General features: G+C 33.1%; 1 protein-coding gene across 2 annotated transcripts in view; it reads left to right on the top strand.

Moving 5' to 3' along the window:
• The first annotated feature begins 6,395 nt into the window (after positions 1-6,395).
• LOC108736217 (Down syndrome cell adhesion molecule-like protein 1 homolog) overlaps positions 6,396-16,221 on the top strand; it is a 157,203-nt gene continuing 147,377 nt past the window's right edge. The window contains exons 1-2 of one of the 2 annotated variants that reach the window (XM_018468563.1): positions 6,396-6,412; positions 6,482-6,793. In XM_018468563.1, coding sequence (XP_018324065.1) covers positions 6,745-6,793 — 49 coding nt within the window. In that variant the 5' untranslated portion in view covers positions 6,396-6,412; positions 6,482-6,744. The remainder of the gene's footprint in view (positions 6,413-6,481; positions 6,794-16,221) is intronic. The other variant, XM_018468564.1, reaches the window with a different exon arrangement.

The raw sequence follows: 16,221 nt of genomic DNA, 5'->3' as shown, positions 1-16,221 counted from the left end.
GGTGGTTTGAAGTTACGTAAATTCGGTATTAAAGTTTCATCACCCTGTATAATATTAAACAACTTTTATAGTAACTGTAATAAATGATTACTTCCCCTATTTCCTTCCAAAGATCAATACTTCAGTTTGCATAATATAAGAAATAAGTATGCAATTTTGAGTTAGACAATGATAAAACAGTTTTTTTAAAAAAGTTGAAATATCTTGAACACTAATTGAGCTAGACATGGGAAAGCTTTATAAAAGTTCCTCTAAAATAACACGTAGATTCTGAAAATTCAAGAATATACAGGGTCTGTCATTTAAAATAAGGAAGTTGACGGCAACTTTCGGTACAACCGGAAGTGCTATATTTTATTTCGTGAAACTTTTATGAATCTCGACTTGCCATCATCAAGGAACTACTTCCGGTAGGTGTATAGGTAGGCATAAGCAGAATTCAAATATATTTCACATTGTTTGAATAGGTACAGATAAGTAGAAGTTTTATTCAAAACACTGTTTTAATTCTTATTCTTACAAATTTGTATACAAAATACACTTTTATAGGTCACTCTGTATGTGTAAAAATGTTTATACTGTATTGGTAATCGAAAACTAATGTAAAATACAATTTATTTATTTATCTCGGTCATTATTTATCTGCGATCTACCTGTGGTTTAGGTGAAATGTCACGGACAGCCCTGTGGCTAGAACTTTTGTGTTACAATCGATTTTCATTCTCGAACCGAGCTGCTCTGTCAGGAGGTAGTCATTTATAATTGAATAGATGCTGGTTTACAAAAATATTTTTAGGAGAAGAGCAAACGAAACGCGAACTTTTTTCTTACTAAAATGATGTTGATGTAGAGAAAATTTGTGCAAAAATATGCCTTCATGAACTTCTATAAAAAAACGACACAAAATTATAAAATAGTAAGAACTTGGTTACAGTGCAAGCAATATCAATGCTCGCAAGATTGAAAAAGCTGTTAAGGGATGAAGGTATATCTATTTACCAGTCAAAAAAATAAAATTAACATGTGGAAAAAATAACGTAATATACAAAGCTCCCTGTAACAACTGCTATAAAATGTATATGATATTGACGGTATTGATGACACATATCGACATAAAAACAAACTGTTTTTTTCTAGAATTATAATAACGTTTTGTACAAGTTAAAAATTGCTTAAAATTGAAATATTCGGTTGAATCGGTAGAATCAGTGTTGGCATAATGGTGATTTTTATTTATGCGAATTATTTCGATACAATTCATCATCATCATAAGGTCGTCAGTCCAAAGACCGGTTGGACACGCACCTTCACTTTTTACTAGCCTGAGCTAATCTTCGCATTTCCGTAATATTTCCATATACCTTTCATCTTCATCATAAGGTCGTCAGTCCAAAGACCGGTTGGACACGCACCTTCACTTTTTACTAGCCTGAGCTAATCTTCGCATTTCCGTAATATTTCCATATACCTTTCATCTTCATCATAAGGTCGTCAGTCCTATAACTGGTTGGACACGTACCTCCACTCTTTCCTATCCTGAGCCAAACTTTTTCCCTAAAATTAGAACAACCCACATCCTTAACTATTTGCGAACAATAATCTAACCTATGTATACCTCTACCCCTCCTAACTCCTGTTTTTGCTTCTAATATATCTCTGACTAGACCTTCGTGCCTGAGAAGGTGTCCTACTAATCTATCTCGCCTATGTTTTATTGACTTCCATAGAGCCCTCTGTTCTCCTATTCTTTCTAATACCTCTTCAGTTCTAACCTGTTCTACCCACGTTATCCTCATCATTCGCATACAATACCACATTTCGAACGCTTCTAACCTTTTCTTTTCCGCCGCGCCCACTGTCCATGTTTCGCACCCGTACAATGCCGCGCTCCAAACATACACCTTTAACAATCTTTTTCGAATTTCTAAATTAACCGTTTGCGAGCACAGAAGTGACTTCTTTTTATTAAAGGCGACAAGATCCTGCGCTATCCTCTGCTTTATATCCCTATTACTCCTTCCGTCCTGACTTACCTGAATTTCTAGGTACCTAAAATCGGTTGCTTCTTCCAATTTTTCGGCTCCTGTCTTTATATTCGCTCTTTCCCTACTTTTTCTCATCTCCCTTATATTTTCACTTTAGAATGATTGCTTCGATCACATTGTTCAGTAATTGTTTCATTGTTAGCCGCGGATGTGGTTGGTTGATATTTCAAAACATTATGACCACCGATCCTACTTTTATTTGAAGATTATGAGGTGGCAATCCTGACAAATCCAGTGAGTTCAAAAATTCTGGTGGATAGTTGACGGCATCAGTCATAGATTAAAATCCATACAGCCTAATCAACTTGAAGACGTACTAAAGATAATCCTTGTTTTGATTGATGTCAAATGTTTGACAGCTAGTGACAGTTGTTTTAATTTACTTAGTGGTTTGTATGGGAAAAGAAAAGTGAGGTTTTTAAGTATTTCTGGGCATTTTTTCCAATTTTTCTCTTCATAAGAATTCTGACTTCAAAGGGAACATTAAGAAAAAAAAAGGAAATTATCGAAATTAGTCCAGCCAGTTTTGCGCTTAGCAACACATTTAGCGATTCATTTTTATTTATATAGAAAATAGATGACTTAACTAAGGTATCTACATGTCTAACTTAATCAAAAACGCAGCTTATATACGGGGTGTCCGATTTTTAGTAGTTTTATGGGGTATCTTCCTTACATTAAAAAAAAAGTGTTGCGGTTTTCGCGACGGTGTGAAACATACCGTAGAAATCTTGTAGAATTCATCCGTATACTATAGTGGTATAGTCAGATTTTTCTTTCCTTTTTTTAGTTATAACGGAAACATACGTTCTTTTTTCAATGGAACCCCCTGTATATTATTTTGTATATTTATTAGGCGTAATGTAAGCTTTTCAAATAAATTACATACAATTATTTATAAAAACAAGCTTAGAATTTATGGTTTTCTAGAGTTTTCTTTTGTGTCGAATTAGTATGTGGGTAGTAGATTACGATAATCTGTTTGAATCGAAAAGCAAAATGTCACCTCTATAAATTCCACGTGGTTTAACATTTATACCTCGACGTTGCGGAACATTGAATACTGTTTTGCCAATGGTACTTACAACAAATAAATATACTAAAGAATTCTTTGGCAGACTGGTTATCTGGTCCAATGGATCTTATTTCTAAGTGGGGGTATTTTCAATCGCCATAATAAACACAAGTGGAGTTGGCGTCTCGTGGTTCTCCTTTGGAACAAGTATATTCTACAAAATTTTTGAAGAAAATCTCACAGCACATCGATACCGAGAAATCCTTGAGAAAGTTATTTCTGAACGGAAAATTTTCCATTAGCCTTTTATAATGCTGTTTATTTTCAACAAGATGGGATTCCAAGATAAGTCGGCTCTGTTAAGAATATTTTTTAGACGATAACTTTTCTCAAAGATGGATTAGTAACCACGGACCTGTAAGATGTCCCACTCGATCTCCGAATCTTTAATCTAGTCATGCGATATCAGTTTGTAGTAGGATTTCGTGTGGTATTTAATGTTTCGAAATTTGCAAAGACGTATGATACTTTTGAATGCTATTAGAAGAATACCGAAAATGTGCCAATTTCGTACACTGCAAAATGACCGTTATTTTCAAAATCACCTTTTAAAAACTATTTACTTCTCCTTTCTATCTCTTTTATTTTTTTTTTAAATTTAAACTTTAAGTAAGATTGGTAATTACTGTTATTTTTAGTGTAAAATTCAAACATTTTGTCAACATGCTGCAATAAATAATCAAATTGACAATTAAAAAAATCTTTTAATTAAGTTTAAAAGTATTACATCTCTAGTGTAATAATTACGTTCATATATTTTGATTTTATTAACATAAGCCATAACCTACTACCTGTTTATTGGGCATAAAAAAATTTTTAGAACTAATAAATACAAAAATTATATAAACAAGGTGTGCTGTTGACATTTGGGCTTATACAGGGTTTTCTATTAAATAAACATATATTTGTATTATAACTAAAAAATACTAACTGGAAGGTGCAAGACAAAATTTGACTATGCCATTGGATTCTACGGAAATGAAGAATACGTTTTAATTTCCTCGATAAGTTTTAAGATAACTGAGATAAGGGGCGTAACTCGAATGTGATACTTTTCAACACCACTATGTATCTCCAAAATTAAAAGGGATATGAAAACTCTGCTGGGAGCATCTTCAATTTCCCAAAGAAATTGCAATTTGTTGTAAAAGCCGCAACCCCCTATCTTTAAAAATAAGGAAGACACCACGCAATAGTGTCGAAAACGGGTAGTTGCAATAAATTACTAACCAGGAGCTTATACCCACCGTTCTTATTTATTTGGTTTATGTGATGCCTATCACGTAGTAAGATCATTGTCTAATGCCATAGATTTGAAACACTCCAGTTAACAATAAATGCCAGTTTATGGTAATATACTGTCATATCTAGATACTATACCAACTTGCTTCTAAAAGGTCGATTCATTGGGTGCATTCAGTCTCTTAACTTTTTTCTGCAGATTCTTTGTTGCAGAAAAGAAATTTCCATGAAAATAGGGCAACTTTATGATGTAATTAGTCTTTACTATTTTCTACATACTGTGCAATTTTAAATTAGTGTGATTTGTGACTGATCGATAAAATAATTAATGTTCAAAAAACTTTGTTTAGTGTTTTAAGAGAAATTCAGGTTTTTGTAAATTTAGACGTCTAGGGACTGACACATATACATTGTAGCTACGGACTGATGAAAATTATGCTGATATACTGTAATATAAGATTTTTTAAGGCAATTAATGTAATAAAATAAGACTCCTACACAGGCATAGCTTCACTTTTATTAGGAACGTATTTTAGACAGTATCATTATTAATTAACTTAAAAAATGTTAATCAAGTGTAGCTTTAGCTAAAATTCTTTAAGATAAGGTAAAAAATAAAACAAACCAGGCCCTTTGCTCTATGAAGTAATATATAACAAAAAAGGTTCCTTGATTATAAAATAATCAATCTCAATCGATCAATCAAGCGAGGGACTGACGGGTTAGGGACTGACGATTCAGAAGAAAACCTACGAATACTCTGTTCGGTTATATTAACCACAATACCTAGCATCATTTAATGAACAGGGCTTACAAAACAATACTAAATCGTTGACAATTAAAAAAAATGGCCTACTATTTAATATAAAAATTACTTACCGATTGACTGACAAAGTCACTGGAACAAGGCGTGCTAGCCATTTTACGCCGCGGTTGTAATGAATTCCAAAATGGCCGACACAAGGCGAGCGACATTTGCAGATAACTTCATGTCTATACTTTAAAATGAACTGATTCTCATTCCCTCATTCACGATAAAAACCGCATAATTTCAAAATTCCTAAGCGGCTAGAGCATAACGGTTAAAGTCGCGGACACAAATTTAACTTACATAAATGTAATGTTTTTCGAAATATTGTTATTTTATTGATGTTATTAGGTAAATAGTCATATTATTAAATGTCTTCAATAAAATAAAAGTGTATAAACGGAATTCTTAAGATATTGGTGGCCAAATACAAAATTTTGGTAGGCGGACACGGCTAGGGCCTAATATTTGTGGTAGTAAAAAAAGTTTTCCAAAGTATAATTCTAAATTATTTCAAACATTTTGAGGGAAATAAATAAAATACATTTTAAGCTGTTACCTATTAAGTAAAAAGTAAAATTTATTTAATCTAATGCAGTGAAAAATGCCTGGGGACATAGAGTTTCCCTATTTTCATGGAAGCACATGCAGGTAAAATTCGTGGAGCAGATCGGTAATAAATTCATAATTTTAAGCGGTCTATTTATCGAATATTCTCGTAGGTATATGATATATGTGTAAGTGTATGTATGTATATTGTATATGGAACTGTATCAACACAACGCATTTATAAAACATTTTTGAAATTGCGATACGGGGAAAAGAATTTTTATACAGCATTTTGGAATGCTTTCACATGCTGACGTTAATGATGCAATTTATTAGTCTTTACCGAGGCCGGAGAATATTGATGAAACTCATTTCCTTCCTCAGAATCCATTATTAAAGAAGAGATAAAAAAGTATTTTCGCATTCGAAACTGTGGCAGGCATCAGTAGCAAGATGAGATAGAATTTAAATGAATCTCTTAACTTCCTTAATAAGGGCCCTTACAAATTTAAGTCTAATTCATCCTTTTGTTGCGCTTGCTGAACTGCATGATGAGTTCAGTACATTTGCATGTCGAAACTTCTTTTGGCCCCGAGTTCAGTTCAGTCTAGTGTTTGTTTACACAGCACTGGTTGCGTTGCGTTATCCTGCTGATTTTCTCAGGTACCTCCAGCAAGCAAAACAGCCAGCCAGGTACAGTGAAGTATAGATTTAGTAAAATGCGCACACGCGACCCTGATTCTGCCATCTACCACGTTTCAGGGAGGCGTTCCAGTCAGTTAGCTCGTACCTGCACCGTAGCTGAACTGGTAAAATTGAATATTAAAATTAACCCTATAAACCAGTGGTAAATAATCAAGATATGGTCGATTGAAGTTCAAACGCAATGTAATAAACGACCAACAGAACTATACAGCTCAAAATTTTAATATAGAATAGAAGTAAACTTTATGATGGGGTCGAAATTCCATATTAGTTTTATTGCGCGTTGTATATATTGATGTGAGTGAATTTTGGAAACGAAAATGCATAGTTTAGCCATAATTGCTGTTACCACAACTTTGATTTATTCCGGTAAGTTTTTTATTAAATGTATTGTATTGTTGTGTAGAAATGACTAATTGTATTTGTTCATTTAATAAATCAACCCGTTACTCAAAGAAACAATTACGACTTTAGGTCAAACCTTTTGACATATGAAGTATTCCTACCAATTTTTACTTGTGTGTTTGTAGATGGGTACCTGTACCTACATGTAAATTACAGAAAACATTAATATAATTTTTTAGTTGCCCGTGTTTAACTAACTAATACTAACTACAATTAATAGCACATTATTATTTATTAATATAAATCATTCTAGATAATACATTTATTTAAGCTTCTTACAATTCCATTCTAACAAAAATAAAAATTGGGTCACATATGAGGGTACCTACAAAGAGCGATTTTATCATTTCAAGTGGTTCGTTTTACAAAAAAAGTGTTGAATGTAGCGGAAGTTGACATTTATCAACTGCAACTTTTCACAATGAAGCGACTAAAATGAGTTGTTGAAATTAAAGTTTGTTTAACGACAAGCATTTACAGGAAGAATAATATTAACAAACTAAGCACTAAGAGGTTTTGCTTAGGATTACTTTGTCATCAGTCTGTAAGTCCATCGGGATCCTTTTCTCCAGGGGTATCCAAGTTAAACAAATACAAAATTTTATATACTCATATTTCTGTAAAAATCAAATAGTTTAAAGTTGATTTTTTAAAGTGTATTTTCATACTCTTAAACTAACTTACTAACTAACTGACCTATCAAAGCCTGTAAGACACTTCCCGCTGACCTAGAATCTCGGAATTTGGCACGAAGAAACAGGTAAAGCGACGCTAACGCTGCGAACTTTTTTTTTAAATCGACTTTTTAATTAAGCTGAAATACGTAGATTAAATAGAAAAGATAGAGTTAGAAGAAGCAATAACGAGATTACGATCGTTAGTAAAACAAAAGGTATGGGGGCCAGGTGGGTTACCAGAAGAGGGCGTGGATATATTCGGACGATATTCTAAAGGATAAAGTATACGATATATTTAATGCAACATGGGTTAAAAATAAATTACCGAAATATTGGAAATGTGGTGTTATTGTGCCAGTGCCTGGAAAGGGAAATTGAAATAAATAATATTTTCAGCGAAGCAGTTTGGATTTAGAGCGGGAAGAGAAACTATTGATGCGATATTCTTGTTAAAAAACGTAACTCAAACATATATGGAAATAAAATAAAATCTTTTGTAATCTTTGTAAATTTAAAAATGGTGTCTGATTCTGTTGACAGAACGGAATTGTTGAGTATGTTAAAAAAGAGTAAAATTGAAGAAGGGTTGGTAGTTATAATTGTGGAGATATATAGAAAAGCGGTAGGGATTATAAGGGTAGGCAATAAGGAGACAAAATATTCTGGATGAAAAAAGGAGTAAGTCGTATTGATTAGCATAAAAATTGTCATTTCGTCGTACCTAAATGAAATTTCCACTACCTTAATCAAAACTTTTTATAACTGCAGAAAATTATAAGACTACACCCTTTTGTCGGGCTGAAATTATACACGTCTGTATTTAGGAGATATGATTAGTTGCAATAAAAGAAAAACAAACTTGGAAGTATTAATAAATAAATCATATGATCCGCACGGTAAGAGCCGTTTTGACTGGGAACATCAATTTTGTATGTCATAAAATTTGCATTTATCGATTTACGTACATCAAAGATATTGTATATTCATCTATAACATTTTTTCACAGAAGGAAAGTACTATCGCTTAGGTGTACGACATAATTACGTAAATATTTTTTTTGGTGCTGTACCTAAACATAAATGTTGTAATTGTGTAACATATGATAATGTTTTTTTGGAGGTTGCTTGGATTTCTATATGATTTATCAGCGTTATCACAAGATTTGTTCAGCTATAGTTTAGGAAGCTAACCCGCAAAAAAAAACATGTTATCTCCCAACTTTCTACCGCCTGTTACGTCAGCTTTTTAAGTAATTCAGAACATATTTGCTTATATTACCGGAAATGTCAAATTACTAAAAAATGGCCCAAGCAAAATTTTTGCCACTATAGTTCCATCGATGAACAATAAATAATACTCCATTTTGTTAGATCCCATCCTTTTTTTGTTCACCCACGGGAAAATGACCCATGATTTTCTGTCACTACTTTTCAAGGAATGTGGAGTATTTTAAGTAAATTATACCATTAAGACCAAGCGGTTAGGCTGACGTCTTTTTCCGATTTCAACTTCCCCCTTTATATCGAAATGGATCCAGATTGCGTCTATATATCATATAGGAAAAGTTGTTCTAAAGTATTTAAAAGGCTGATATAGCAGACGGCAGGAGGTTGGGACGACATGGTTTTTTGCGCTTCAGCTTCTTTACTAGCATATTTTACTAAAAATGACACCTTTTATGGAGATGCCAAATTTCACATAGAAGAATAACGAATTACTGTTATTAAAATTAGGATGGGTGAATAGCTTCATCATCATCATAAAGTCGTCAGTCCTGAGACTGGTTGGATACGCACCTCCACTATTTTCTATCTTCGCATTTCCCTAAAACTAGAACATCCCACATTCTTAACAATTTGTGAATAGTAATCTAATCTAGATCTACTTTTACCTCTCCTAACTTCCGTTTCTGCCTCTAATATGTCTTTGAATAGACCTTCATGCCTGAGAAGGTGTCCTATTAATGTATCTCGCCTATTTCTTATTGACTTCTTTAGAAAGAACAGAGGACTCTATCTCTGTTCTCCTACTTTTTTTTACCTCTTCATTTCTAACCTTCTCTGTTCACAGTATCCTCATCATTCGCCTGTAACACCACATTCCGAACCTTTTTTTTCTTCCGCGCCCACTACCCATACACCTTTAACAAACTTTTTCGAATTTCTAAATTAACCGTTCGCGAGCACAGAAGGCGACTCGACCCTGCGATATCCTCTGCTTTATATCCTTACAACTCCTTCCGTCCTGACTTATCTGACTTCCTAGATACCTAAAATCGGTTGCTTCTTCCAATTTTTCGTCTCCTATCTTTATATTCGCTGTTTCCCTACTTTTTCGTCCCTTGCATACCATTATTTTTGTTTTACTTTTATTTATTTTCATACAGTACTGTTTTGTCAATTCCGCTTCCATTTTATTTAAAGATATCTCGATCTCCTCCTTGCTAGATGCTAATACCGAATAGCTTATGATAAATAAATAAAGGAAACAATTTTATTTCCTAGCAAAATGGAAGGCAATTTCCAAAAGTGAAAAAGGAGTTTTAGTGGGAAAAATTAACTGATTTCTTTTTAATTGGTTTTCAATTTCTTTTAGTAAATTAGTTTGAAAAGAAAAATAAAAGAAGAAGAACGATAAGGATTAAATAATTTGTAAAATTATCAGTACCTATTCTTAGCTAGCTATAGGTAAGTACTTAAACAATATCACAAAATAGTTTTAAATTGCAGATAATATGTATTTCATATTCACAAGTGTATTACTGCTTTTTTGCTTTTATAATTATTCACTTTGTGTTAATATGCACCTGAAATATATTTCTTATTAATATACTATAACAATGAACTTATTTGATGATTCTATTTGCCGATATTGGCGCACATTTTAAGGAATGTGTCTTATGTTTTTCATCTATACGTATTTTTAATATCCCAACAATTTATTTCACGTTGATCGGAATTCTTGAGGTATTGATAAAATAGTAGGGTTCATATTCCGAAGCCAAGAAATTTAAATGAGCAGCGACGTAGAAACTTGCGCATTGGGATAATATGATTGAAAACCGTCATTAACTGGAAATATTTTCTTTTCATTGTCCGTATTTCAAGATGAATGTTATTACCGAGCATATAGACGCTTTATAGTATAAGTAGTTGTAATCGGTGAATTTCTTCTAAACTTACTTTTCATTTTATTAAAAACAGTTTAATACAAAAATGACCCTTTATTTGCTTCGGAAAGCTCATGGTGGTCAATATTTTCTCAAAATAGTTAGCGTGGGTAGCGATTTCTATCTTTTTGGATCGCTTCAGCACGCCGTAGATATATAGTTCCAACGGAATACGGTATAACTCGGCCTGCTGTCTTTAGATAGTGATTTATGAATTGCTATGAATAGTAAACGGTATTTCTAGTAAATTGCTACATTTCAAAAATGTTTGTCAAGGTCCATAAGGATATCGACTTGCCGAACTGAACCCACGTGTCTACTACGTAGACCAAACTTACTTATTTGCTTATACAAACTACCTTGTAGGAGATATTGTTTGTGTTTGCCCTTATATGAGGTAAATGAGGTCATCCCATATGAGGCTACGGATATGGTTGCCAAGTGATTGATTAAATACCGTAAATCTACCTTTAGAAGCTATAATCATTTTATTGTGTACTTACAATTGTTCAATAAGATCAAGCGGAGCACCTTGTACTTCACTACCGTAGCCAGAGGATAGGTAGAGGGGTGGTCGAATCTCCCGTCTCTTCCCGAATTTTGTGATGAAATGTAAAAATTTTAAGAAAAATTACTAACTAATTGCTATGAATTCAACCCAATTATAAACTTTGAAAATTTCAGTATTTATTCAAAGAAAGTCAACTTATCAATATTAGAAGAAAAGTTTGATCTGTGGAAAATCTACTGGTCAAAAAAAATTCAATAGATCGTCTATCATGCGCTATTGAAGCTCTAGGAAAATGCGAGAAAGAACTTTTTCCTTTTTTCAAATACCTTTATATTTGTATTGTTAAAAGTATATGCATCCCTACCATTTTCAACAGTGAGAAGATTATAAACATATTTGAGAAATTCGTGTGGTCAAGAACAACTATTTGCGGGGTAACTGCTATGGTTATTTATCGTGATATTGATATGCTCACCGATAATATAACTGATATTTTTGCATTAAAAGTCAGAAGAAAATGTTTGATTTTTTAGTTCATTAGTATTAATTTCAAAAAAATAGTTAGCATTTTAAAAAATTATTTTATAATTATTCATAAGATTTTTTACATAACTTTATATGTTGACCCCCCTGAAAAAATGTTCTGGTTACAGCGGTGTTCAATCTACAAGACGGGAAAATTTCGTTTTCGTTTGTATAGGTCAACTCCGTATCTAATTATAAAAGACACAAAACAAGTTAATGGCGTTTTTTCTGTTTGTTTTTTTGAGACAAAATTGGTGTTATTATTTTTCTTCTTTTCAAATACCTATAACACCAATTCAAGACTAAAAATATAATTTAGCGCAATTCGGAACGGCATCAACTACTTGATGGTGCTAAAGCACTGCAGCTGCTATACCTATGATAGTCTGCAATTGTTTTTTTAAGCAGAAAAAAAACATCACACCGATTTAGTTATTGAGATTCGCTTATGGGTAGTTCTAGAGTATAACCTACTATGACCTACTACCCTCTTGAAAACCCGAATGATGATGGTCCGATTAAATTAATTAATTTCAACTTTATATAGGTACCTATCGAGTCCTATCTACTGCCATTAATTTCTTATCTTTTCGGCTGACGCTTACAATTCGCAAGATAATGAAAATCATCCTTTGTTCATTTTTGGCTTTTACCGATTTAACGTAAAAGACATAAAATGAAGACGATATGGTCAGCTTAACCAAATTTTTAATAGGTATAATTCCTAGTAAGTTTCGTTAATGCGACTATTCCCCAGAGACAGTAAAATAAGGCTATAATTGTAAAATATATCGCTTTTAATAAACCACAAAGCTTTTGGATCTATAATTAAATATTTAATTTAATTCAGTAGAAAGTAATAAAATTATTATTATCACAAATTCAAAATGGCTTTTTACATGACTAATATTAGTTTTATACCTCTAGCATAAAATTGTACGTTCTCCTTTAATAATACTCGTGTGATTGAAACCTGTTAGGAATTATAAGAAAACTTTGACGCAGTTATCCATATCATTTTTGTTTTATGTAGGCTACCCACAGCAGGTGCATCCTCACAGTATTAAGTAATCTGATTTTGAATTTTCTTTAACATTGTCATTTTGCCGACCGTAAATAAAAACATATTTCCATTTTTATCACCTTCCGAATTATTGGGTCGTATTCCGCAAAGGCACGAAATGTCTATACATACGTGGAATCCTAAATCTACGTTTCTCCGTTAGGTTATTCCATACATTCTAAGTCATACGATAATAGGTCCGAAAATTAAACTATCGTATACTTCGTTTACTTTCTGTAGCGATGTGACCTTCAGTTTGACCGGCGCAAAGTAGAAAAGAACAGCATTAGGCCAGAAAAGGAAGGAGACAACTCTCTTTACCGGTGAGGAGCGTATAATCCGTACAATACTGCACGGAAAAATTGACCATTTTATTCATTACAATTGCATTGTTAAAATGTGCTGTTATTGGTATTATTTACTACTGAAAATATTAAGGAGATGTTTATTTATATATGAAGACATATTAAAGGTTTTAACGCTTGTTTTTGACTCGCACTGCTATTCATGATTGAACAAAACTTGTGGCAGGTACTGTATGAAAAAGTATATTTAATGAACAAGAGTCGAGAGTATAATGAGCTTTTTTCTCCCTACCTACGATTTTGCCAGCGCGCATCCAAGACATTGGAAGGGGCACATCGCTAGAGAAAGTAAATGAAGTATAGTTGTCAACATATTTTACAATTTGAAAGTAATTTTCTTCCTACACAGTATCATGTTGAACTGACGATCGATTATATCAGGGGTGACTAACTTTTTTGTATATAAGGTCTACTTTTTATCTTAAAAGTGTGTCGCGATCGACTTGTTCTCATAGGCGTTGTCTAAGGGGGAAGAAGGGGTGTGAAATGTATACTAACTTTGTACACTGTGTTTCTGTATAGATAAGGTGCATTCCAGCGAGATGGGGGTAGATAAGTCAGATATGTGTATGTTCAAAACTATTTTTTACTTTTTAAGTCACTCATTAAGTTTTCGAGATATACAGGCTCATGAAGAAAATAAATCTCCAGACTCAACTTTTTAGAGCAGCATTCCGTACATGCGGTACCTAAAAGATTAAATTTTCCGACACTTTTTCAAGATAGATTTTTACTAATTTAAATTTTTTTTATCAACAGCAATGTAGATATAAGTTGTTGTACTATTTGTTCGTAAATATGAAAAAGATGTTATAAAAATGCACAGTATGGCTGATAATTGGATTTCAGTGTTTCACTTTCGTATTTTTATTTGGCCAGAAAAATTTATTATAAAAGAATAATATGATTTACTTCTTGCTAATCTGTCAAAAGTTCGCTGAGTACACCTTCTACTGAAATATAGATATACTGCTTATATACCTACTGATCCGACGGGACTTGAACCTTAACGAAACTGTTGTACAAACTAGAGTGAGTGGATCGGCTTGGGAGTTTGGATGATTTAGGGAATTGAACCATAGGTTCAACTATAATGGAGGGGGGCGGTTCTTAAAGAGAAACAAGACTAAGATAAGTCCCTGAAAGAGGGCAGCAGCTCTTTCAGTACTGAGGGTGGCAGAGATCACGAGGATCGGTATGACACTCTGATGCACAATACTGTGATGTGGAAGGCAACGGGAAACCACCACATTATGATATCCCAAGTAAAACTCACCAAAACAAAATGATGGCCTCCTCTGGAGTAAAGCACACCGGACGTAAACTAGTCCCCCATTCCGATGTCGGGGCGGGGACTAACTCGGGGGATATCATCAATAAGTGCAAAAGGGGTAGGTGCAGTTAAATGTTAGACAATGAGGCAAGTAGGGAAATTAGAAAATTTAAAAGTAGAAATGGATAGATTAGAATTAGATATAGTGGGTATTAATGAAGTCCGTTGGTCCGAATTGTTCAAAGAGCCAAAAAACTCACGTCCAGGGGAATTAAAAGAACATGGATAATTATTAACAATATTTATTAATTTAATGTAGCTACAGTTAAAGACAAATTTAGAATTTACTTTTTTGCCTTCACATGTCTTCCACCAAGGTATCATAATTAGGTGTACATCCTGACAATGATAATAATAATGAGTTTTCAGTATGGGAATCAGTAAGGACATAACGTTGTTTAGTCTTCGTTAGGTTGAAGTATGAAATTTGCCGATCCGCATAGGTATCGACGATTGATTGGCCTCGCGATCGACCGAAATATATATTAAACGTATCGTAAATATATTGCTCAAAATGTCGCCTTGTTATTAAAAAATAATGAATTTAATGTAACATTTGTATATGTGTTTGTATACTATTCATAAATATTTTTGATTTTTACTAATTTACTTATTTATTAATAAAATAAGAAATATATATAAATAAAAGTAAGGTATTTCATGAGGTCGTACCAAACTGCCAAATCTTTTTAGCGTGCGGCCGATCTGAAGACGATATGCTTTCTCTTACCAGATTTAACCACAGTGTAAATATTCTATACAGTAGGTTCACTTTAAGCCACGCTCATGCATCCCTCCCTTGCCGGCACTTCACCACTTAATTAAAGAGTTCACCGCTAAGTATGGGTTGGCTTATACAAAATGTCACCGTGGAACTACAGTACAAATACATATTGAATCTAAACACATTGGTAAAGCTATTGAACCGTCCTTGTATATGGAAGTTCAGCTCACATAATGTTAATTTATGACTTGTAAAAAAAAACGCTATTTCAAGCAGATCAAAGGAGTTAACCTACTGTATAAAATCTTTATACTGTGCCCTAACGAGCAGCCTAACTCAAAAAAATAAAAAATATTTTTACAAGGGTTTGAATTACAATTTTTGCAGTCTGTCATGCACATTAGAGAAACGTATATTACATACAGTTGGGACATTTAAAATTGACATAGTCAAAAATAAAACTGTCACATTTATTCTTCTTCTTTTAACTTACTAACTAGACAAGAGGGGTTGCTGACAGAACGTCTACTTTTACTCTCGACAGACGTTGTAGAGAATAACGTAAACATAGAAAAGGAAAAGAAAATACTAATAAAGAAAAACGAATAACATTATACCAATTGATATGTAACAAAAATAAATGTAGATAAGCAAAATCGGTGATGCCAAATTCCCTCCCGCAGGTAGTTTTGGTTAAAATATAGATAGTATAATTCCCTTCCGGGTACTAGCCGAGTTCCCTCCCGTTCATATTAGCTCCAATAATTAAGTTAACGACTACTTACCGATTTTATTTATCGAAAATAAATATATATTTATAGTGCACTTCAGTACTTCAGTAAATTAAAGATAAAATAATTTCAGAAAGAAAACACATATCAGTTATGAATATAATTTTAAAATGGTTTCCCACTACCTTAACAAATTCAATGTTTGAAAATTCGTGTGCGTATAGCTTTTTGGTGCAGTCATCTAGAAAAACTTTATTAGTTTTAGCCGTTGGGAGGCAATTGATGCATAATTAG

Source organism: Agrilus planipennis, unplaced genomic scaffold (genome assembly GCF_000699045.2).
Source record: "Agrilus planipennis isolate EAB-ADULT unplaced genomic scaffold, Apla_2.0 scaffold114, whole genome shotgun sequence".
Taxonomy (NCBI): Eukaryota; Metazoa; Arthropoda; class Insecta; order Coleoptera; family Buprestidae; genus Agrilus; species Agrilus planipennis.
The sequence above is the reverse complement of the archived record's forward strand: the minus strand, read 5'-3'. Positions and strand labels throughout refer to the sequence as shown.